At 44.1% G+C, this 26,461-nt stretch overlaps 1 protein-coding gene across 8 annotated transcripts in view; it reads right to left on the reverse strand.

The window, feature by feature from the left end:
- SLC4A7 (solute carrier family 4 member 7) overlaps window positions 1-26,461 on the reverse strand; it is a 136,445-nt gene that overhangs the window by 40,697 nt on the left and 69,287 nt on the right. For 5 of the 8 annotated variants that reach the window (XM_077268939.1, XM_077268936.1, XM_077268942.1 and 2 more), the window contains exons 3-6: window positions 18,484-18,627; window positions 12,277-12,415; window positions 7,556-7,716; window positions 1,443-1,631 (exon numbers count right to left, since the gene is read on the reverse strand). In XM_077268939.1, the coding sequence (XP_077125054.1) occupies window positions 1,443-1,631; window positions 7,556-7,716; window positions 12,277-12,415; window positions 18,484-18,627 (633 nt within the window). The remainder of the gene's footprint in view (window positions 1-1,442; window positions 1,632-7,555; window positions 7,717-12,276; window positions 12,416-18,483; window positions 18,628-26,461) is intronic. The other 3 variants (XM_077268937.1, XM_077268940.1, XM_077268943.1) reach the window with 1 other exon arrangement.

Consider the following 26,461-nt stretch of genomic DNA (forward strand, 5'->3'; position numbering starts at 1 on the left):
CCACTTATTTTACTTTTTTTTTTTTTTAGGGGGGGGACAAATTGTACTGTTCAGTTACATCCAAAAGTAAAATTTTTATGCAACTCTGTGCATAAGCATTCTTTTAACCTACTTTTGCACAATAGCTATATTTTAGTAAGAAAAAAAACATTTGTTTTCCATTGGCACCATTTTTTTTGTATTCTACTTTAGGAAGGCAGAAGGCACACAAACACCTCTTTTAGCATCATTTATAATTTTTTTTTTTATTACAGAACTTACCGTGAATTTATAATAAAGCATAATTTGATGTAAAAAAAAGGTGATTTTTAAGTTAAATTTTACTTTTTAAAATACTTTCAAAATATACGTTCAGTCCCCTTATGTGACTAATGTTATATAAAAAACAAAAAACATTTCTATAATACATTACATGAGTAATGTTGTGCAGTCTATTATATCTAGGTGTCAGAATTCAACTGACAGGCAATTATATTAGGCTGTGCCGGAGGCAGAGGTTATTAGTAGTGATTAGCGAACGTGCTTGGATAAGGTGTTATCCGAGCATGCTTGTGTGCTAAACGAGTCTCCTGCTTGTCTTGCGGCTGTTCGCCTGTTTGCTACGCAATCCCTGCATATGTTGCATCTGTCTAATAGCCGCAAGACATGCAGCCGTGGGGATTCTAACTTATTATTAGGTCTCCAGCCGCCTGAGAACGCACGAGACCCCCTCAATCACATTGTGCCATCCCTCTGTCTAACCATCTATTGAGTTTTGAAGAAAACTTTTCATGGGACGACCCTTCTAATTTGTCCTTGATGCAGACACACAGCAGACAAACATCACAAATCCGTTCTGCCGTGCCGAATACTATCTGAAGTTAATGGCAGAAATGGACATTTTTTGGCACATGGTCAAACAAGAGACCCGCCATATGCATAAAATGTCTATGGTGAGCATCAGATGGTGGAATGTCCTTCAAGAACTTTTATGTCTTGGCTATAGATGAACATAAATGTATCATTTAAGCCATTCCAAATCACCAATAATTGACAACCACATATAGCCTGCTTAACAATGCATTTCTCTCAATTTAAAAATAAATTACATTCAATAAAAAAAAAAAAATATGTTCAGAAAACAAACAATAGAACACAAGAAGAGAAAAGGCAAAAAGGTAAAGTAAAGCAGTAGCCAATATAAGAAAGATGATGCAGAGAATTGTAAGCCCAGAGTACTACTGATTTTGCAGAAGTAAAAAAAACAAACAAAGAAGAATGGTCCCACTTTTTAGTTTGCTCAGATGGAGTGACACTGGCTGTAGACATGGTAATTTTGCAAGCAACTGCGCAAATTATAAAAATCAAGCAAAATGCAAGAGTCAGAACGTGGCTGCTGCTTTACAGGTGAACAGAAGTAGCGAAATAGGTTAGAATAAGCTGCTTGTGACAACTTATCTCACCGTTTCGTTCAAGCAAGTGAGGATCAGAATGTTTCTTGCCTATGTCAGCGAAGGACCGCACCAGTGGGATACGGTTACTCAGCTTCTTCTCATTCTGGTGGTGATGTCTCTTCAAGAGAGCTTCTCTAACAAACTCCCTCATGGAATCATCCAGCTGCCCCGACGCGATCATGTTGTCCAGCACCATATCTGCGGAGAACAGAGACAAAAGCCTTTATTCGTAAAACCACAAGTTTCGAAACACATGCGAGAATTGCCAATCTCCAGAGAATTGCATTAACGCCCCCAATCCTTTCCAATTCTGTAGAAAACATCTCACATCCAAGGAACAGACACTGACAATACAGACACACAAAAGAAAGCCAAAGTACTGAACTTGATGCTCAAAGAAAGAAATTAGGCAGACAAGTGCAAAGCTACTAACACCCTGATTGTCCACCACACCCCAACAGAACAATTACCAGATGGCCATATTCATATTTAATAGGAGAATTGGACCTGAAAACGCAAACTAGATTTATTCCCTGAAATGTATAGCACACCCACATTATACAAAAGCACCGTACAGAGAACAGATTCACCAACACCCGTCCTGTTCTCACTTACACATACGGTACTTCTGTAGGATTACTACACGGTCTAGGATGACATAACTTATAAAGGGGCTCTGACTGAAATATGTCTGCTTTTCCCCAAAACGAGCACCACACCATGGCTTGTACGTGGTATTGCAGCTCATGGGTCCAAGCTGCAATACCACAAATACCCTGTGGAGAGGTGTGGCATCGTTTTCCTAATCCTTTTCTAAAGAATTGTCCCATCAGAGTGATTGGTTTCCTAGTAGTGGATCAGCAGATGACCAGCTGAAAGTCACCAACAAATAGCCATTAATAGCAGAAACCCTATGAGCAGCTGCATGTCTTCCCTACAGCAACCACTAACAGGACACGTGGAAAGCGTTGTTCCTCCTGATCACCTTTAACCTATTATATGCCAATCTGCCCCTTTTCAGGACCCCGGATAAGAGTGCTACCCACTTGAAAACAATACACTTTCCTCATCTTAAAAACAGAGAGAAGGACTTTCAATGTTAATGTGTGCAGCAACATTGAAACCCAATACACATTAGATAAATCGGCTGAGCCGGATTTTGGCAGATCGGCCGACCATCTAATGTATATGGGGAGCTCCTGACTCAGACAATGAATTTATGTGCCCGATTCTTTTGTCTTGAGGCAGATGCTGGCAGACTCCGGCAAATGCCAAAGGCTGCTTTCACACTAGCGTCGGTACGGGCCCATCGCAGTGTGTCGGGCCGACGTACCGACGCATGCTGTGAAATAAAAGCACAATGGGGGCAGCGGATGCAGTTTTTCAACGCATCCGTTGCCCCATTGTAATGTCCGGGGAGGAGGGGGCGGAGTTCCGGCCGCGCATGCGCGGTCGGAAATGGCGGACACGACGCACAAACAAAGTTACGTCACATGTAACGTTTTTTTGTGCCGACGGTCCGCCAAAACACGACGCATCCGTCGCATGACGGATGCGACGTGTGGCTATACATCGCAATGCGTCGCTAATGTAAGTCTATGGGGAAAAAACGCATCCTGCAGACAACTTTGCAGGATGCATTTTTTCTCCTAAACGATGCATTGCGACGTCCGCCAGACGACGCCAGTGTGAAAGTAGCCTAATCCACAATCTTCATGGAGAACATATGAACGCTCAGCTGAGCAAAGTGGGGAGAGGTAGCTGTCGGCTTAAAGTAATTTTCCAGATATAGGCATTTCATTACCTATAGACAGGATAGGTCATCAATAGCAGAATAATGAGGGTCCGAAACCCAGTGCCCCCAACTATCAGCTTTTTTTTTACTGTATCCAAAAGTAAACACTTTGAATAGACCTGCAAACAGCTGATTGGTGGGTGTTGGAACCTCTTCAATCTGCTATGGATGACCTATCTAGTAGATAAAGTCATCAAATACTTATGCCCGGACAACCAGCAAGCTGCTGCCGCTTTAAATAACAATAGCTGCAGGTCTGGAATTGGTCGACCCTCTCACATATACCAAAGCTCACAAAATCAACAGACAACCCTGGCACACCAGCCTGACCAAAGAACTGAGGCAGGTGTCTAGGGTTGCTGAGCAGAGATGGAAAAGATCAACTCCAACGAGAACTTAATCACATACAAACAGTCCCTCACTACTAAGGCCACACTCACTGCAGCAAAACAAACCTACTGTACTTCTTATCTCTCATATCCTTCCTGTCTCACAACCCTGCACAGCTATTCAACACTTTCAATTCTCTCCTCTGTCCCCCAGCACCTCCTCCCTCTCCAATCATCTCAGCTGAAGAAATTGCCTTATTCTTCAAGCAGAAGATTGAGATCATCAGAGCAAGCTTTGATCTACAACCCCCAGAGCCCTTCCTCCTAACTACTCAGCCCTCCTCCTCTAAAACCAACTTCTCCACCATTACAGAAGATAGACTTTCTACTCTACTCTCAAAATCACATCTCACCACCTGTGCACTTGACCCGATTCCATCCCACTTCATCCCAAACCTCACCACAGTCTTCATCCCAACCCTAACCCATCTATTCAACCAATCACTAACAACTGGTGTTTTCCCCTCATGCTTCAAACATGCCTCAATCACACCCATCCTCAAAAAGCCCTCTCCTGACGAAACCTCTGTATCTAGTTATCACCCCAACACACTTCTCCCCTATATTTCAAAACTACTGGAACAACATGTCCATTTTGAACCGTCCTCCCACCTCTTTTCCTGCTCCCTCTTCGACCGTTTACAATCTGGCTTCCGACCACATCACTCCACTGAAACCTGCCCCAACTAAATAGAAGGGGGGAAGCCAGCACTGCTTATGGTCAGAACGCAATACAAAAAGTGCATATGCACATATTAATTGATAACTTTTTTGAGCCACCCTGACGCAATGGCACAGCGAATATAAAATTAGTAGAGTAGGACTGCTCCATTATGAGAATGCCTTGGCGTGGCGTCTCAAACAATTGATCAATTGTTTGCTAAATGTCTCATTTTGATATACAGTAAGAAATTAATATGTGCTTTTTTTGTATTGCGTTCTGACCATAAGCAGTGCTGGCTTCTCCCCTTTTATTTTGGCCCAACTAATGTCACCAATGACCTATTAACCGCCAAAGCCAAGCAACACTACTGTCCTCCTCCTTCTGGACCTGTCTTCTGCCTTTGACATAGTGGACCATTCCCTATGACTACAGATCCTCTCATCTCTTGGCATCACAGACTTGGCCCTATCCTGGATCTTGTCATACCTAACAGACCGAACATTCAGTGTGACCCACTCACACATTACCGCCTCACCTATCTGTCAGAGTCCAGCAAGTTTCAGTCCTAGGGCCCCTGCTCTTCTCCATTTACACCTTCGGCCTGGGACAGCTCACAGAATTCTCACGGCTTTCAGTATCACCTCTGTGCTGATGACACACAGATCTACATCTCTTTCTCTGTTAAATTTCTAAAACTTAATATGGACAAAACAGAATTCATCATCTTTCCCCCTATCTCACTCGACCCCCCCTCCCCTCAACAGACCTATCCATTAAAGTAAATGACTGCTCAATCTCCTCAGTCCCACAAGCTCGATGCCTCGGGGTAATCCATGAGCCTGAGCTCTCCTTCAAACCACATATCCAAGCCCTCTCCACTTCCTGCTGACTTCAACTCAAAAATATTTCCTGGATCCGCACATTCAAACAATCTGCAAAAACACTAGTGTATGCCCTTATCGTCTCCCTCCATGACTACTGCAGCCTCCTGCTTTGTGGCCTCCCCTCTAACGCTCTCGCACCCCTCCAATCTATTCTACACTCTGCTGCCCAACTAATAAACTTGTCCCCCCGCCATTCCCCAGGCTCTCCCCTCTGTCAGTCCCAGCACTGGCTCCTCATTACCCAGAGATATGCAAAGCCATCCACAACCTGTGTCCTCTATACATCTGTGACCTAGTCTCCCAGTACTTACCTGCACGCAACCTCCGATCCTCACAAAATCTCCTTCTCCACTCCCCTCTTATCTCCTCCCACAATCGCATACAATATTTTTCCAGCGCATCCCCCCCAACTCTGAAACGCTCTGCCACAACATATCAGACTCTCGCCTACCATGGAAACCTTCAAAAGGACCCTGACCACCTACCTCTTCCGACAAGCCTACAACCTGCAGTATCCACCAGCTGGACAACCAGCTCTACCCTCACCTACTGTATCCTCACGCAACCCTGGTAGACTGTGAGCCCTCGCGGGCAGGGACCTCTCTCCTCCTATACCAGTTGTGACTTGTATTAAGATTACTGCACTTGTTTTTTATTATGTATACCCCTCTTCACATGTAAAGCGCCATGGAATAAATGGCGCTATAATAAATAATAATAACCTTTATGCTATCTAAGCTCAAATGGGATGGGCACCTATACCGCAGTTTCATGGCACAGAAACTGTAAACTTTTCACATGTTCAACTTCAAAGACACCAGAGAAATCTCAGACAGCTACATATAGCGTCGCCAACACCCGTTTAATAATAATTTGTGTCAATTTTAATACAGGAAAGCAGTTAAGACTCTGCAGGGCACAACCATGTAGTACAATGTAGGCCAAGTCGCATCTTCATGTAGTTTATTGGTCTCGGCTGCCTGTGGCGTTTCATCATACTAGACTTTCCAGATGCAAACAGTGATTTAAATCATGAAGAATAATACCTTCCTTCACCATAAGTGACAGCCGGAGACAGCGCTTGGGTGTGATGAGGCCAAATAAAAATCCCAAAAGTGATGGTTACTGCAATGTACTGTATACTGGGCCAGAAAGTCACACCCGAGTATAAAAGTAATGGGTGAAGGTACATGTTTAGCACAGCGTGGGTCGACCATTAGTCAGGTCTCTCTCTAACCTTTGTTGCAGATCCCAGAAATAAAGATTAAAGATTTGACCCCATCATAATGGCACCTGAAGCTCTACAAGCATGGGGGTCCATTGTGGTAGCAAAGAGCCCAGGAGGCTTTACAGTGCATTTAGATGTGTTGATGACTGGCGATTATTGACCTGTGTAAACAGGTTGGTGATCAGATCATGCAATGATTCATGAATAACGGCAGCGTACTGCTCCAGGGGATGTGCTGCCAGTCACATGAAGTATGGGCACTGAGCGATCACACTGCGCCGGCCTGTGTAAATCGGCTCCAGTATATATAGGCAATTGGAGCGCAGAGAAGAATAAAACATCCTGTTAGGTGAAGAGGAAACATTGGTGAAAATAGCTGTGTAAGTGGAAGTCGTCAGCTCATTAAGCATCACTTCAGCTTGGAGGGATCCTTCACATTGATTTCTGCCTCTCAAGAAAGAGGGAACGTTAAAACATAAAACAGCATTAGGTGTCATTGATCTGTAAGAAAAGCATCTACTGCACACAGGCATTGTAGAAGTATTGGGATACCAGTGCTAATCATATGTGCACACAAGGCATAACTGCAGCATTTTTGCTAAATATTTTATACAGCGTATTTGGTGCGTAAAATGCACGGCGTTTTGCAGAGCCAGCAAATTAATAAGATTACTGAAATCTCAGACACTTCGTGCTATTTCCCCCTAATCTGCGTTTTTTTTTCTATTCTGCATCATGTCATATCATTCTTTTTTTTTTCCAGCATCTTTTCATGCACTCAAACAGTAAAAAAAAAAGCAAATAAAAAAACGCTGCAAAATACGCAAGTAAAAACACACAAGAAATGCATATATTGTATAGTAAAAAACAAAACAAAACACTGCAAGTATACCATGTGTGAATGTAGACTTATGCCTGCACTATGCAGAATAAGGGCAAGTGTATGGGCAGTGGTATGCATCTGCATAGCGCCCTTTCTATAGCCCCAAGTAAAGACCAAAATGCTGGTTTCCATCCACATGTGGATGAATAGCCCCGTGTGACCCATGGAATACGATCACATTTTCAAAGTTTTATTTGGCCATGCATAAAAAAAAAAAAAACAACAACAAAAAAAAAACCACAGGCTCTGCCGATGTGCACTCCCTGCACAGTTATTCACCTGCAATCTCCTCGATGGTGCCGGCTCGCATATCCAGCATCACCGTGCCGTTCAGTATGCAGCTGCGCAACTCAAAGAGACTGTGTAAAGAGAGGGTGGCCACGTAGGGTTTACTCCATCTGTCCCCACCATCCTCTACGTCCTCCTCGAACTTTAGCCACCTATACCAATGGGAAAAACATTCATTAAAATAAAACCTATATTGTCCAGTCGTGTACAGGTTGCACTAATAACAGCCACTATCTGCTTTCCAATGTACATACAATAAAACATCCGTCATATCACTGCACGGTTATATGTGGGACAGAGCAATCTACAGCTACAAGAGGCAAGCAGAGGATTTTAGCACAGTATATACTCCGAGGTTTAAAGGGAACCTGACAGATACATGCTGCCCGATCCATTCACCGCATGTGCCACACACGGGACTATTGTCAGCCATCTATGCCCAACCTAGAAATGCTGCGGCTTTCCAATAACAAACCTTAAAAGCCGCTGAGGTCCGAGCTGCACAGGATACCAATTGGTCCCAGACAGCTTCTCCCCGCCTGCCACTGGTGACTGACAGGTCTCTCCCTATACACGCATGCAGGGAGAAGACCCCGTCACTGCAGAGGAGCGGGAGAGGAGGAACCTGTTGCCAAAACCAACATTTAAGCACAATGCAAACATTACACAGCACAGTAGACCACCGTGGAGTGGTTTACACTGTGCGATTTTCATCTATAAGCGACTGTCAACTACGATTACCGATCCGAGATTGATTAATAGCCCTTTAACAGGTGCCAGAACGGTCAGCAATGGAATGTCCTGTGCACGTAGGTAGTCATGAGCTCCGCAGCACGTGCCGGTCACACTGCTTGATGTGCCGAGAATGAGAATTTTTTAAAAATCATTTCACCTTACAAACAATGGTTTTACAGTTTACATGGGTAGGTTCACATGCTTTTTGGAGGATTTATTTTAAAATTGTATATGGGGCGGCATTTTACATTCAATTTGATTCAGTGGCCAAATCTGGTTGATTTTACAAAGTGAAAAAAAAAATGTACTTGATTTCTAGCATGGACAGGAGGTTATTATATATATCCCTCTATCCAACCACCATCTGCTCACCTTCTCATCCCTGTCCTCCTCACCGGTCATCCATGTCCAGCAACATGCACACCCCCGCAGAAACCTTGCACACCTAGACACCCACACACTCTCGGACTCCATCTTACCACTGGCATCCATATCCTCACTCCACGACACAGACACTGCTTTCTACAATGCCACTTTCGCATCAGCTATTGACACGGTTGCCCCTCTCGTCCATGGCAGAGTGCGACGTATCAATAGACAACCTTGGCACAATAACACCACTAAAAAGCTCCGGCAAGTGTGCAGGGTTGCGGAGCGGCGTTGGAAGAAAACACACTCGCAAGATGACTTCACTGTATTCAAACAAGCAGCACTCGCTTTTAAATCTGCTCTCACCTCTGCTAAACAGGCCTACTTCACAACCCTCGTATCTTCCCTATCCTACAACCCCAAACAGTTATTCAATACCTTTAACTTCCTCCTCCACCCCCCACTGCCCCCTCCAACCTCCCTCATCTCTGCTGATGACTTTGCCACACACTTTAAAAATAAGCGACCAGACAAGGCAAGTCTTCATTGTTCAACCACCACAACCCCTTTGTATACCAGACCGATGCCCAAACCCCATAACCTCCCTATCCAACATCACTGAAGGGGGGCTTAACTGTCTCCTCTCCAAATCGCACCTCACCACCTGTGCGCTCGACCCCATCCCACCTCCTCCCCAACCTCACCACCACACTTGTCCCATCCCTAACCCACCTGTTCAACCTATCACTAACTTCTGGCACCTTCCCTTCTGCGTTCAAACATGCCACAATCACGCCTATCCTTAAAAAGCCAACCCTCGATCCAACTGCTATGTCCAGCTATCGCCCAATATCGCTGCTCCCATTTGCTTCCAAACTCCTGGAGCACCACGTCCACGCTGAACTTTCCTCCCACCTCTCATCTAACTTGTTGTTCGACAATCTACAATCTGGTTTCCGCCCCCATCACTTAACTGAGACTGCCCTGACCAAAATCACTAACGACCTACTTACCGCCAAAGCTACTGGACAATACACTGTACTCCTCCTTCTAGACCGGTCCTCTGCTTTTGACACAGTTGACCACTGCCTCCTACTACAGATCCTCTCCTCCTTTGGCATCAAAGACCTCGCCCTATCCTGGATCGCCTCGTACCTTTCCAACAGCACATTCAGCATTCCCCACTCCCACACTACCTCCTCATCCCACCCTCTCTCTGTTGGGAGTCCCCCAAGGCTCTGTTCTAGGACCCCTACTCTTCTCAATCTATACACTTGGCTTGGGACAACTCAAAGTCCCATGGATTCCAGTACCACCTCTATGCTGATAACACTCAGATCTACCTCTCTGGCCCAGACATCACCGCTCTGCTGTCCAGAATCCCAGAGTGCCTATCAGCCATATCCTCCCTCTTCTACTCTCGCTTCCTCAAACTCAATGTTGACAAATCTGAACTCATCATCTTTTCTCCATCCAACAGATCTTCCTTACCTGACCTATCTATCGCAATCAATGACATCATGCTTTCCCCCGTACCAGAAGTCCGCTGCCTCGGAGTAACCTTCGACTCTGCCCTGTCCTTCAAACCGCACATCCAAGCTCTTTCCACCTCCTGTCGCCTCCAGCTCAAAAATATCTCCAAAATCCGTCCTTTCCTCAACCTTCAATCTACTAAAATGCTTGTGCATGCCCTCATCATCTCCCGCCTTGACTACTGCAAATCCTTTTCTGCGGCCTCCCTGCTAACACCCTTGAACCTCTCCAGTCCATCCTTAACTCTGCTGCCCGACTAATCCATCGCTCTACTTGCTTCTCCTCTGCTTCCCCCCTCTGCAAATCTCTTCACTGGCTCCCATTCCCTCAGCGTATCCAGTTCAAATTACTAATACTGAGCTACAAAGCCATCCATAACCTGTCTCCTCCATATATCTCTGAACTAATCTCCATATATCTTCCCTCACGTAATCTCCGGTCCTCCCAAGACCTCCTTCTCTCCTCCACACTTATTCGCTCCTCATCCAATCGCCTCCAAGACTTCTCCCGAATATCCCCCATCCTCTGGAACTCTCTGCCCCATCACGTCCGACTATCAACCACATTCGGATCCTTCAGACGGAACCTGAAAACTCATCTCTTCAGGAAAGCCTACAGCCTGCACTGACCCCGCTGCCTCCTCATCACTACCGAAGCTACCGCCTCACCAACACCGGAGCTCCTGCAACCCCCAACCTACTGTCTCCTTCCCCATAATCCTGCAGAATGTAAGCCCGCAAGGGCAGGGTCCTCGCCCCTCTGTATCAGTCTGTCATTGTTAGTTTGTCTACTGTAAGTGATATCTGTAACTTGTATGTAACCCCTTCTCATGTACAGCACCATGGAATCAATGGTGCTATATAAATAAATAATAATAATATTATATAAAAGAAAAATGTACATGTATATTTACAATACATTATATAATATGCTAATGTGGGCCTTAAAGAAAATCCACACAAAAAAACAAAACTGACAATACACCTGGAGTATGTGCACACAATGTCATCAGACACCGGCGCATCAGTCAAGTTTTCGCAGGTGAAGCAGCTTTAGGAAAAGCTGGTGGTCATTTTCCTACAGCGGTTTTGCCAGCAGCGTTGGCATCTTTCTTGTGAAGGGCTCTGCCCCTGAAGGCTTTCACTGCAAACAAACTTATAGGAGGCTTCCAGCGGAAGTCTCCTGAAAATGAGCAGGTCACAACTGTCAAGCACTTCAGAGTTTCTGAAGCAGTTAATACAAGTGCCATAAGACAGAACATGTGCACAGCAATGTTGTTTTGACACTGCTGCACATTAGGTTTGTAGGCCACTCTTGCAGCGCTTTTTCAGGTGGATTCTGGTTGGAATCCAGCAGAAAAAGGCTCCATGTGCATATTGCCTTAGGATGTTGGGTTAGATTTCTACTGATAGAAGACTTCGTAGAGCTGCAGAAGATTGGAGGCTCCAGAGTTTAGGAGTAGTCTTCAACCCAGGTACAGTTCTCAGCCCCCACATGTGTAAGAAGCTGTGCCCCTGTACACCGGGTTAAAGGGCGAAAAAAGACTAACAAACTGAAAGCGGTCTCTCCTACAAGTATCTGAGGAGAGGTCTAGTTTCAAAGGTCACAATACCAGCCTCTGGCCTGTCAGCACTCATTAGCAGCTTTCTAGGACAACTATATTCTAAAGTTTCTATACATTTTTTATTATTTAATTTAAAAGCATTTTACTTCTTACATCTTTGCAATGATTCACAGTTTTTCGTTTAGCCTTACCTTAGGTTATTTTATACTATGGTTCTATCTGCTGATGGTTTCCAGTGAAGCCTATTTATAGAGAAGTGTATTATAGGATGCCTTTTTGTGGTTACATTATCTGGGAGCATGTAAACCTTTGGAAGAATGTCCTACATCTATACCAGGAAACGTGTGGATCTCCAGGTATCAGGAACGTGCAAGTCCCAACAAGTCCACAACTCCTCCCTGTATGTAAGTGCTGGTGGAATATACTCAGAAGATCTTGTACTGTGTAGACACAGAAGACTCCAAAGCTCAAAGCTTGCTACGAAAGTGACGTGTAGGCAATGGCCCCTCACCTTGCAGTCTCCTTCCATTCACATTCCTCGCCATCCCGAAAGCATAGCTCGTCCATTTCTGTGAAGAGGTCATGTGGGATGTGTTCTTCATCATCGTCCTCGGTGCCAAGAATAAACTGAACACGTTGTGATGGGGTGTCTGCACAAGGTCAAAGCAACAGAGCGGCAGCTTAGAATAGGATTACACATCAAGTCCTTACCTAAAAAAAGGAAACTCCCCTGTGTAACCAGGTATTGGTTTGCAGGTTACATTTAATATTTTTTGATCATGGGATGTTCTCAACCTTTGTGCCCAGACAAATTTTAATTTTTTTAATTTTTTTAATTTTGGAATTCTAAGTTCTAAAAACAGATTTTTTTTTTGTGTTTACTCCTTCATTTACCACCTATGTTTGCTTTATTTGGAGCTGATAGGTATTTAAAATTCATTTAAATAATTAAAGTTTTAATATAGATAAAGATGGGGAAATTCATCAAGATACGGTACATATTTTGTATTTTTGTTTTATCCTGACTGTGGTGGAGCAAGATGGACCAAATTCAGTAGGAGGCGCAGACTCTATGGCCATGTGCACACGATCAGTATTTGGTCAGTATTTTACCTCAGTATTTGTAAGCCAAAACCAGGAGTGGAACAATCAGAGGAAAAGTATAATAGAAACACGTCACCACTTCTGCATTTATCACCCACTCCTGGTTTTGGCTGATAAATACTGAGGTAAAAAACGGACCAAATACTCAATGTGTGAACATGGCCTTAAAAAGGGAAATGGTCACTCGATCCACATTGCCCGAACTATGACAAGCATGAATCGCTAACCAGGTGTGATTTTTATGAAAACGCTCTGACGTTTCAGGGAAAATATCATTTGAAAAGTGGGAATATAGAGAGACAAGACAGGTCCAGTGCCGCCCCCAGCACTCCAGGTCTCTACATACAAACCGACTAGTACGGACCTTTGGGAAGGGAGAAGTTGCTTGGAGAAAATATGGAACTAGTCAGGTCTCCCCTATAGTGTCTAGTTTTCTGGATCAGGATGAATTTGTCTTAGAGTCAAAAACAGAAGATCCACAGTATAATTTCACACTATAACCAATTCTCTATTGCGTCGGTGCTTAGTTATGCCAATTCTATATATTGTGTAAAAAAAAAAAAAAACCCACATTCTAGCGACAAGCATAAAAAACATTTTCGCTTTCAGAGGCTCACCCTCCATTCATTTTAGGCTAATCAGTAAGATACAGAAATAGGACTGAGTACAGACTAACATGTTGGCAGTTTGTGGTAACACATTCAGTGTAAAAGGAAAGCATCGGACGCCCACAGTCGGGTGTCTCTGATTTATTTTTCCCTCATTTTAAAAAGTGGGTGATTCAGGACTGACATATTGGTGGGCTATCTGTAGGTCAATGTGAGTTCAGCGAGGGCCTACAGCCGCTGGAATGCTCATCTGGAAACTGCCCCAGCAGCGACCAGATCGGAGCAATGTATGGGGCTGCTGTGATCGGCACCATGCATCACTTCACCACTGTGGAAGCAGGTTTTTCTATTGCTTGTTGGGGGTGATGGGTGACAGACCCCCACTGATCTCATATAGATGACCTATCCCAAAGTCACAAGGAAAAGGCCATCAATGTATCAGTCCTGGACACCCCTTTAATTTATCCTTCTATATTTTACTATACTAATGAGGTTCTTACTATGTGGGTATAGGCAGCAGAGAACCCATTCTAAGCGGTTCTAGCAGTCACTACACAGCTCATATCCTAGATTCATGTCCCCAAGCCTAGTTCTGCTCTGCACGCTGTCTACATTCATCCATCACTGGAGCTGGTAACAGCTAAATCGGCAGAGGTCTTGGGTGGAAACCCCAGGCCAATCGAATATTGATGTTTGAGTAAACGTGTGCACAGCTGTGTCGTGGTGCCAAGGTAGGTTCCCAAACCGTGGTAATATACAAAGAAAAAAACCTGGCACTCAACTTAGTAATAACGTACAAGTGATTTATTCAATCCCAGGCAGTACCAACCTCCGCATACCAGGAAAGCTTCTGGAAGGTACCAACCACCGCATACCAAAAAAAGCTTCTGGTCGGTACCAACCATTGCATACCAAGAAAGGCTTCTGGTTGGTATCAACCACCACATACCAAAAAAGCTTCTGGTCGGTACCAACCATTGCATACCAAGAAAGGCTTCTGGTTGGTACCAACCATTGCATACCAAGAAAGGCTTCTGGTAAGTGCCAACCACTACATACCAGGAGCAACCTTGTCATTTTTAGATGCTCTGACCCAGTCACAATTCAGACCTTTTAGAAGTCCTTACACTAGCCCACGTTTCTGGCTTCCAACACATCAACTTGAATAAGTGACTGTTCACTTGCTGCCCAACATTTCCCAGTGCTCAACAGGCTCAGATGTCATAAAATAATCAACAACAGTTGCTTTAATGTTGTGGCAGAGCATCAACATTAGGTAATAGCTACTAAGCAGTCAAAAAAGGCTGGATTCTTCCTTCTAAACTTGGTTGACCCATGAACACAGGGAGTGTTTTTGCAGAGTTCTCAAAGCAGAAACTGAACAGAACTTCCACGTTTTTGAGAAATTTTTTAAGAGGATTTGAAGACTTTCCGCTCAGTGTCTGCTCAAAATAACTTAGTGTGCACATAGCCTAACAAAAGTTACAACTAAGATGTGAAAAGTTCCAGCTAATATCCCACTGAAGCAGGAAAGAAAAATGTAGTAAAAGGCCAGTCTGTGCTGCTTCATGCAGCGTTGACATGTAGTAAATCTACAACAGAAACCCAAGTGAACTAGTTTCCATCAGACATAATGGGTCGCATGTCAAGGGGCAAGCGTCTCATTACAGTCCAGAAATAGCTATATCAGGACAGCGCACAGGGATCAGTGCTACTAAAATAACTTGGATTTATTTGGTATAACAATGTGCACAATATTCATTGGTACAGTAATATTTTGCAGTCTGAAGAAATAAGGGCTTTAGGGCACAGCCAACATATGTGGGTCATCGAATGACATCGAAAGACACTAAACTAATAAATAAAACTTAAAATGAATGGAGATAAGTGGAGGACCACAGTTATACCATTTGCTTTTCTCCAGTGGTACTCCTGCCTATCTAGTCTCCAGTAGTATAATGGACCAGTCACTGGGACATTTTGTTTAGTCTGATTTATCAGCATTTTATTCAATAATACAACCTCTGGCAAAAATTATGGAATCACCGGCCTTGGAGGATGTTCATTCAGTGGTTTAATTTTGTAGAAAAAAAAGCAGATCACAGACATGGCACAAAACTAAAGTCATTTCTAATGGCAACTTTCTGGCTTTAAGAAACACTAAAAGAAATCAAGAACAAAAAATGTGGTAGTCAGTAATGGTTACTTTTTTTTTTTTTAAACCAAGCATAGGGAAAAATTATGGAATCACCCTGTAAATCTTCATACCCAAAACTAACACCTGCATCAAATTAGATGTGCTCGTTAGTCTGCATCTAAAAAGGAGTGATCACACCTGGGAGAGCTGTTGCACCAAGTGGACTGACATGAATCATGGCTCCAACAGGACAGATGTCAATTGAAACAAAGAAGAGGATTATCAAACTCTTAAAAGAGGGTAAATCATCATGCAATGTTGCAAAAGATGTTGGTTGTTCACAATCAGCTGTGTCTAAAATCTGGACCAAATACAAGCAACATGGGAAGGTTGTTAAAGGCAAACATACTGGTAGACCAAGGAAGACATCAAAGCGTCAAGACCGGATACTTCAAGCAATATGTCTCCAAAACAGGAAATGAACAACAAAACAAATGAGGAAGGAATGGGAGGAAACTGGAGTCAAAGTCTGTGACCGAACTGAAAGAAACTGCCTAAAGGAAATGGGATTTACATACAGAAAAGCAAAACGAAAGCCATCATTAACACCTAAACAGAAAAAAACAAGGTTGTAATGGGCTAAGGAAACGCAATCGTGGACTGTGGATGACTGGATGAAAGTCATATTCAGTGATAAATCGCGAATCTGCATTGGGCAAGGTGATGATGCTGAAACTTTTGTTTGGTGCTGTTCCAATGAGATTTATAAAGGTGACTGCCTGAAGAGAACATACAAATTTCCACAGTCATTGATTATATGGAGCTGCATGCCAGGTAAAGGCACTGGAGAGATGGCTGTCTTTACATCTTCAATAAATGCACAAGTTTATGTTTATATTTTGGACACTTTTCTTATCCCATCACTTGAAAGGATGTTTGAGGATGATGAAATCATTTTTCAAGATGATAATGCATCCTGCCATAGAGCAAAAACTGAAAACATTCCTTAAAAAAAACACATAAGGTCAATGTCATGGCCTGCAAATAGTCCGGATCTCAATCCAACTGAAAATCTTTGGTGGAAGTTGAAGAAAATGGTCCATGACAAGGCTCCAACCTGCAAAGCTGATCTGGTAACAGCAATTAGTGAAAGTTGGAGCCACATTGATGAAGAGTACTGTTTGGCACTCTAAGTCCATGCCTCAGAGACTGCAAGCTGTTATAAAAGCCAGAGGTGGTGCAACAAAATACTAGTTATGTTTGTTTGTTTTTCATGATTCCATAATCCATAACTGAGTGATTCAATAATTTTTTCCCTATGCTAGGTTAAAAAAAGTAACCATTACTGACTACCACATTTTTTGTTGTTGACTTCTTTTAGTGTTTATTAAAGCCAGAAAGTTGCCATTTGAAATGACTTTAGTTTTGTGCCATGTCTGTGATCTGCTTTTTTTCTACAAAACTAAACAACTAAATGAACATCTTCCAAGGCCGGTGATTCCATCATTTTTGCCAGGGGTTGTATAGCACAATGTTCTGTTCGCACCCAAGACCAAAACTTGACAGTCCACTTTTCAGGAAAATTTTTTAAGGGCATACCTAATTGAATATGCTGTGACACCGCTATAATCTCAGGATCTGTTGGGATCACTTTACAGTATGTCCACACTTTGGCCCCAATTCATAAAAGTGTTTACATCAGAAAATTGGCACAAAACACTCTGCACAAAAAAAAATGTGCCAATTTTCAAAGTTGGGTAAACTTGTGACTTTTGGTGCGCTCACACCAGTTTCGAGCAGCTCCGTCAAAATGGGAGGAGCTGGGATGGGGAGTGACAACCCACCAAATTCATCAAAAGTAGTGGCGTTTCTTACAACAGAATTGTTTACTTTACTGGAGTAACACTTCTGCAAGGCGCAGGCCACTGATAAGATGCGCCAGAGTCATTAAGTGAAATGGGCTTCTTAACAAATTTGAAGCATCTTATCACTGCACTACCCGAAACGCCAGACTTAAAGGACATATCCAGGAGTTTAAAAAATGTGCCTAAGCACTAAATGGCATGTAGCTGCTAACAGAGACCACTACCTGCCTGTTATACCGGGCATTGACCGCTCCTGCCGGACACTCAGCTGCTGCCTGTCAACAGAGCAGTGATTTCTCTTCATGTTGACAGGGTGGGACTACTGGTGTCATGATGACTGACAGCCGGCTTCCCCCAATTACACAGCGGGGAGCCGGCTGCCTACTAGCATGACACCAGTAGTCCCAGCCTGTCAACAGAAGAGAAACAGCCGTCTTGTTGATGTGATATGACCACTCTGTACCTGCGGAGAACAGCGCCGGTCACAACAGGCAGGTAGGTAGCAACTAACTACTTGTTAGTGCACAGGCACATTTTTTTTTTTTTAGTCCCAATAAGCCTGCACTCACATGGGAGTTTGTTTTTTTTTACTTAGATTTTTTGGAAGAAAAACCTTCTAATTATGTTTTTTTTTTTTTAAAGGACAAAAGTAGACAAAAAATTAACAAAACACACATTTCTTTCTTTTGACACTTCACCATGTAAACTATGGGCATGTTTTCCCGTTCAAATCAAGCTTTTTCATAGAGTGTTTGATGCATTTCTTTAGTTTGACTCTCTGTATCTAGGCCTGAGTATTTTGGAGAAGATTCTGCTCGGACCGTTTTCGCCAGCGGCACACAGCAGCTGATCAGAAGCGCCAGATTAAGAGGAGCATACCTCTAGCATGCACCAATGCCAGTCATGGCGGTTCAGAGCCACAGTGTGAACAGACCTTAAGGTTGGGAAAATAAAAGATAATGGAATACGGCGCCTATAAAAAACCAAACAAACAAACCCCTTACCATAATTGGGAGATTCTCGTCCATCATCTTTATCGTTTTCTTTTTCTTTTCTTCTTCGATGATGTCTGTGCCCACGATGTCTATGACGTCTACGGCTCTGTCTGCCTAGCGGTACGTGAACCCCAATATAAACTGCTCTGTGACCTAGAAGGGAAAATGAAAGAAAAGAAGTCAAAGAAACTGAAGACGTTTTTACAGGATGCCACTACCTCCAAAATATATCTCATGGCAACATTTATAACCATGTCTCCAAAATGAAGATAACAGGTTACATCAAGGCGTCTAGAATTACTGAATGGCGACAAGAAGAGACTAGCACTTCTATATAGCAATTTACTTCTACACCGTGGGTCACAGAGGACGGTATATTGGTTTATTCGCCCAATAGAATGGATACAAATCGGTGGTCATTTAGCTCTAGGAACAAAAACTAGCAACAAAATAGAAGGAATGAGAACTTTGTTGCTCTAAAGATGAAAAAAAGGAGTCAGATTTTGTCCTGAAAACTTGAGTAAAATTGCGTAGTGCAGCGTAGAAAACATCAGCTGTGATTATGAATGGGAATCTTTCTTGAGGTTCTTAGGTCTGGGGTGGAGAGAGTCAGGGCTGTGGAGTCAGAGTTGTGGAGTCGGAGTCCATTTTAGTGGAGTCTGAGTCGGTGTCATGGAAATTGAGGAGTAGGTAGGATTCGGAGGTTTGACTTACCGTCTCCACAGCCCTGAGAGAGGTACAGACGTATCGGGGGACAGGAAATATTATTCTCAACTTTGAAAGAATTCAGTGTAGAACCTTTGCAGCCAGACACCAATTTTAAATGACTTCCATAATCAAAATAGGTCACTATGCGTGTAAATGGAAGAACATTGGAAAGACAAAAACCTCAGAAATGCGCATTTATTGCAGGATGGGGAGATATTGGGCGATTGCTGTTTGTAGTGTTAGGAATTCCACATAAAGGCTGCATTCACACATCCATATGACAGGTTCATGGGCGGTCTGCGTTTTTGCTCAGACCCATAGACCTTCATGGCGCTATATATCAGTGATCAACATGGATCCGTGTGGGAGATGCTTGAGACTCAGCAGGCCATTCTGAGCTGTGCTTGTGCATCCGAACCGACTATTCAAGTCTATAGGGATTCTGGAGACACAGATGCAAATCAAATGGCTTCCGATTTCCATTCGCATCTCACATATATTTTCAGGGGTCTTTTTATTGCCATGAGAGTACAGATACGCCGATACATCTTTTAACTGACCTGAGAAATAAGAGAATAGCCTCCCCATACAGGTGACATAGATGAAATAGCTGGACACTATAGCTGACAACTTGCTGCATCAGGCACGATCAGTGTTGTCACCGTCCATATCTGTTTAACCCCTTAGATGCTGCGGTCAATAACGACTATGTCATATAAATATTTAAAAGAGTGGGGGCTTCCTCTTTATCCCCATCGGCACCCTGAGATCATGATTGTGTGGTCCTGATGTTTGTCATGGCAATTCACTTGCAAATAGCGGCCTTAGAGTTTGCCGGCTACACTGACCTGTTAAAAAGTCAGCGACATTTAGGTGATAAAAATCAAATTTTTCATTCCTATCATGCCACTTTGTATTAATTCCTGAAAAGCACCTGAAGGGTTAATAAACTACCTGACTGCAGTTTTCAGAATGTCAGGGGGTGCCGTTTGTAAAATGGTATCAGTTTTGGGTGTTTTCCAATATATAGGACCCCGAGAGGCACTTCAAACCTCGATAGGCCCCTAAAAAAAAATTATTTTGTAAATTTCCTGGAAAAAATGAAAAATTACTGCTACATTTGTAAACCTCCTAAAATGCTAATCACATAAAATAACATTTTACAAATGGTGCTGATGTAAAGCAGACATGCGGGAAATATTATTTATTAATGTTCTGCTGTGGTATGACTATCTGAATTAAAGGGATAATCACTCAAAGTTTGAAAATTGCTATTTTTTTTTTTACATTTGTCAAATTTCTAATTTTTATTTTTTTTTATAAATAAACACAAAACATAACCTAAATTTACCATTATCATAAAGTATAATGTGTCACAGAAAAACAATCTCAAAATCACTGGGATTTTTTGAAGCATTCCAGAGTTATTACCACATTAAGTGACACTGGTCAGATTTTTTTAAATTTGTCTGTCACTAAGGGGTTAAAGAAAAGAAGCAAAGTAAAGATTCTACATGCAAGGAATGGGAAAAAACAAAAACACGGTCCTTTCCTCATGTAGATGTGTGAATATTATTATTTATTATTATAGGACCATTTATTCCATGGCGCTTTACATGTGAGGAGGGGTATACATACTAAAAACAAGTACAATAATCTTGAACAATACAAGTCACAGCTGGTACAGGAGGAGAGACGTCCCTGCCCACGAGGGATCACAGTCTACAAGAATATAGCCTAAGCCTGGCTGCAGCATTAAAGACAATTTGTCACCAGGTATTTGCTACCCCATCTGAGAACAGCATAATATAAGAGCAGAGACAGAAATTCCAGCAATATGTCACTTACTGGGCTGCGTGCTGTTATTTAGATAAAATCTAATTTGATCTGCTGTAGATCTAGCCGTTCTCTGATGCTGAGCTGGGTATAACCTGCATACACCTCTGATTAGCATAGACAGACTGCTGCCAGTGGCGGAGTACATGGATATGAAGGACTACGTGGCAACAGGTTCACCATCACAGCAGAAGATAATCAAAACTACAGCAAGAAGCCCAGTGAGGCTACGTTCACATTTGCGGTCTGCGCCGCAGCGTCCGGCGCCGCAGCGTCGCCGCATGCGTCATGCGCCCCTATATTTAACATGGGGGCGCATGGACATGCGTCGCACTTGCGTTTTGCGCCGCATGCGTCCTCGCGGCGCCCGCGTCCGGGCGCAGAGGACGCAGCAAGTTGCATTTTTGCTGCGTCCAAAATCAATGGAAAAAAAAGGACGCATGCGGCGCAAAACGCAGCGTTGTGCATGCGTTTTGCTGCGTTTTTGTTTGCGTTGTGCGTTGCGGCTCCGACGCTGCGGCGCACAACACAAATGTGAACGTAGCCTAAGTGAGACAATGCTGGAATCAGGGTCTCTGCCTGTAGATTATGCAGATTAGGTGACAGATTCTTTTTAAACCATGGGAAGACTTACTAACTTCTAATAAAGCGATGGACAGTTCTAGAAATATGAGCCAATGACTAAATATGGTATAAAGTTAGGACCTCGGGATGCATTTACACTTACCCTTAATCAAGAACAAGTGCTCCCATGCTGCTCATTCTCCGATTATGTGTCCTCTAAAACAGTTTGCCAATCACCCACTAAATAAGCAAATCTTTCGTTCATCAGGTGAAATGATTTTTGAGCCTGCAGCACATCGTTCTGGGTAAATCGGACATGTGCTGCCAAGAACAAGGATATTCCAGGAGTACAAAAAGTAGGTCTAAACGAGCTACTAAATGCCAGTAGTGATGAGCGAACGTGCTCATATAAGGTGTTATCTGAGCATGCTCTGGTGCTGACTGACTTCGGCGTGCTCGAATAATATGTTAGAGTCCCAGAGGCTGCATGTCTCACGGTTGCTCGACAGCCGCAAGTCGCAATACATGCAGGGAGTACCTGATAGGCAATCCATGCATGTGTTGCAGCTGCCAGATTATTCATGCACACAGAAGACGCTCGGTTAGCACTGCAGCATGCTCAGATAACACCTCATCCGAGCACGTTCGCTCATCACTATCGGCCAGTGCTAATGCTCTTCTACACACTGAACCAAACATCCTTTCCTACCCGATAAGGAGGAGTAGAGACTAAGGGTTGCATTGGATATTTTGTGTACATTTTTGACGCAATTTGCTTGTGTTGTATGTAATCTGTAATCAGCTGGATGTGGTGTGGTGTGAGAGGAGAGTGTGCGCGTGTTCATTATTGGCCCAGAGCTCGGTAGCTGGATGCGGTGTGGTGTGAGGCGAGTGTGTGCGTGTTCATTATTGGCCCAAAGCTCGGTGGCTGGATGCGGTGTGAGAGGAGAGTGGGCCAATAATGAACACGCACACAAAGCTCGGTGGCTGGATGCAGTGTGAGAGGAGAGTGTGTGCGTGTTCATTATTGGCCCAGAGCACGGTAGCTGGATGTGGTGTGAGAGGCGAGTGTGCGCGTGTTCATTATTGGTCCAGAGCTCGGTAGCTGGATGTGGTGTGGTGTGAGAGGAGAGTGTGCGCGTGTTCATTATTGGCCCAGAGCTCGGCAGCTGGATGTGGTGTGGTGTGAGAGGAGAGTGTGCGCGTGTTCATTATTGGCCCAGAGCTCGGCAGCTGGATGTGGTGTGGTGTGAGAGGAGAGTGTGCGCGTGTTCATTATTGGCCCAGAGCTCGGTAGCTGGATGCGGTGTGGTGTGAGGCGAGTGTGTGCGTGTTCATTATTGGCCCAAAGCTCGGTGGCTGGATGCGGTGTGAGAGGAGAGTGTGCGCGTGTTCATTATTGGCCCAAAGCTTGGTGGCTGGATGCTGTTTGAGAGGAGAGTGTGTGCGTGTTCATTATTGGCCCAGAGCACGGTAGCTGGATGTGGTGTGAGGCGAGTGTGCGCGTGTTCATTATTGGTCCAGAGCTCGGTAGCGGAATGTGGTGTGGTGTGAGAGGAGAGTGTGCGCGTGTTCATTATTGGCCCAGAGCTCGGCAGCTGGATGTGGTGTGGTGTGAGAGGAGAGTGTGCGCGTGTTCATTATTGGCCCAGAGCTCGGCAGCTGGATGTGGTGTGGTGTGAGAGGAGAGTGTGCGCGTGTTCATTATTGGCCCAGAGCTCGGTAGCTGGATGCGGTGTGGTGTGAGGCGAGTGTGTGCGTGTTCATTATTGGCCCAAAGCTCGGTGGCTGGATGCGGTGTGAGAGGAGAGTGTGTGCGTGTTCATTATTGGCCCAAAGCTCGGTGGCTGGATGCGGTGTGAGAGGAGAGTGTGTACGTGTTCATTATTGGCCCAGAGCACGGTAGCTGGATGTGGTGTGAGAGGCGAGTGTGCGCGTGTTCATTATTGGTCCAGAGCTCGGTAGCTGGATGTGGTGTGGTGTGAGAGGAGAGTGTGCGCGTGTTCATTATTGGCCCAGAGCTCGGCAGCTGGATGTGGTGTGGTGTGAGAGGAGAGTGTGCGCGTGTTCATTATTGGCCCAGAGCTCGGTAGCTGGATGCGGTGTGGTGTGAGGCGAGTGTGTGCGTGTTCATTATTGGTCCAGAGCTCGGTAGCTGGATGTGGTGTGGTGTGAGAGGAGAGTGTGCGCGTGTTCATTATTGGCCCAGAGCTCGGTAGCTGGATGTGGTGTGGTGTGAGGCGAGTGTGTGCGTGTTCATTATTGGCCCAAAGCTCGGTGGCTGGATGCGGTGTGAGAGGAGAGTGTGTGCGTGTTCATTATTGGCCCAAAGCTCGGTGGCTGGATGCGGTGTGAGAGGAGAGAGTGTGCGTGTTCATTATTGGCCCAGAGCTCGGTAGCTGGATGCGGTGTGGTGGTCATCAGCCATGGATGATCCCTGTTAGGTGTGATTTAGGTTACATTTACAGCAGGAGTGGAAAATTGAAGGAAAGAAATGGATGAACACTTTGCAGTCACACCCAATGAGGCAATGTTCATATTGTGCTTCATACTCACGTCAGTGGTTCTGTCAGAGCTCATGTCTGAAGTCCTAGACAACAGGATTCAGGCACGGGCACAGACGGGGCCACTGACGGGAATGATGCAGATGGAGTCACTCTGTGCTCTGGCAGAGCAGAGGCCACAAACCTGTTTTTCATGAATCCAGACATAAGGCCGACGGAGCCACTGACTTGAGAGCAAAACGCAAAATGAACTCAGCCTGTCAGAAAAATACTTATCACCCATTCCTCACTGTCTGGTTTTCATACAAGGAGAAATGAAAGCAGAGGTTCCTGGCTGCGGCTCATCTCCAGCCTCCTTACACAGAACGCTACATGGCTGAACACAGCTGTTAATGTGGATGTCAAAAAAAAATCTAATTTATGGTCATATTTAGACTAAGCAAATGGCTTTGAATGACGCCGGCACAGACCTAAGGGAACAGTCATGGTCTGACTGATGGATAGCAATCAAATAAAGGTTTTTTATAGTAAGAAATCGAAGACAATGATAGTATTTTACTTCTAGTAACCAAACGAATCTAACTCCAAAAGAAAACAACTCTGGGAAAGCACCAAAATGGATGTTCACCAAGGCAATGGTGTGAGGCAGATAACAAGAAAACGACTGGGGGAGCAGGAAGTGGCGGCCGTGTGGACGGCGATAACCGACTAGGGGTACTGGCTAATCGGATCCGAAAAAAGCAGAGCATGCTCAGTTAAAAAAAAACGGAATCTCTCGCCGGATTCAGGCATTTGACGGATCCAGCACCATAGGCTTCCATTCTAGCAGACGACGGACGGCGACGGATCCGTAACTGTCCATTTTTCGATGGAGACAAAAAACATTACTTTGTTTGTCGTTTCCGGCCGCCTGACAAACAATTTTTGATGGATCCGGCAAACGACGAATGAACCGTGAGGCCATCTGTCGCTAATACAAGTCTGAGAAAAAAAACGGATCCGGCGGCATCAGTCGCCGGATCCGTTTTTTTTTCAAAATTCGACAGATTGTGAATGATCGCAAAAAACTGTTATGTGATAGAGGCCTTAATATTATGGAATTATCTAAGTTGACATTTTCGCAGTTTGATTGCATGAATAGCAGGGTGTTAATACGACAATGTAGTCCACAGATAAAATTAATATATTTATCATCTGGATATGTCCCCATTATAAACATAAGGCTTGATCGATTAACCAGTTCATGACCGGGCCATTTTCCTCAGTTTCTGACTAGGCACATTTTCCCGTTTTATCACACAAATGCGTTCATTTTTGCAGTTTTCTTCAATACATGCGGCTTAAAGGGAACCTGTCAGCAGTTTTGGCCAATATAAGATACGGCCAGTGCCTTTCAGGACTTATCTACAGCATTCTATATTGCTGTAGATAAGCCCCCCAATCCCCCCAGTCTGACCTGAAAGATAAGAGAAAATACGTTTTATTATACTCACCTGCGGGGCGGTCCGGACCGATGGGTCTCACAGGTCAAGCGCCTCCCATCTTCTTATGATCACCGCCCTCCTTTTGCTTCATGGCTCCCTGGCATCACGCTCCTGTGCAGGCACACTTCTCTGCCCTGTTGAGGGCAGCGTAAAGTACTGCAGTGCGCAGGTGCCAGGCCTCTGACCTCTACCGGCGCACTGCAGTACTGGGCTCTGCCCTCAACAGGGCAGATAAGCACATCTGCACAGGAGCGCGATGCCAGGGAGCCATGAAGCAAGCAGGAGGGTGGCATCGCAAGAAGATGGGAGGCGCATGACCCAGACCTGCGACATCCATCGGACCGGACCGCCCTGCCAGGGGAGTATAATATAACTTATTTTTCTTATCTTTTAGGTCGGACTAGGGGCTCATCTATAGCTTTATAGAATGCTGTAGATAAGCCCTGAAAGGCGGTGGCAACATCTCATATTGGCCAAAACTGCTGACAGGTTCGCTTTAAATTTTCACGTCATTTTAACATTCCTATATTTTGTATTTGTGTATAAATATATATTTTTATTTAGATTTTATTTGATAAGTTTGGCTTTTATTTTTTTTGTTATCGTACTTGTAATATTTTTTTTTTGGTTTATTTTGCACACTGTGCCTCCCCCATAGAGTCACATGAGATTTTTTGGGCTAATTGGTATTGTTACATTGGTATTATTGCCTATTTCCATTGTAACAGGGCCTGTTATATTGGCTCCAGTTGAAGGAAAAAAAAAAATATAGTCCCAATGCTGCTATGATGGATTTTCAGTTGTCGGTGTCCTTTTATAGATCAACAGGGAACTGGAACACGACACAGAACATCCTAATACTTCAAATCTTACATTGTACCCAGTCTAGCA

The sequence above is a fragment of the Ranitomeya variabilis genome, chromosome 6, assembly GCF_051348905.1.
Source record: "Ranitomeya variabilis isolate aRanVar5 chromosome 6, aRanVar5.hap1, whole genome shotgun sequence".
NCBI classification, from domain to species: Eukaryota; Metazoa; Chordata; class Amphibia; order Anura; family Dendrobatidae; genus Ranitomeya; species Ranitomeya variabilis.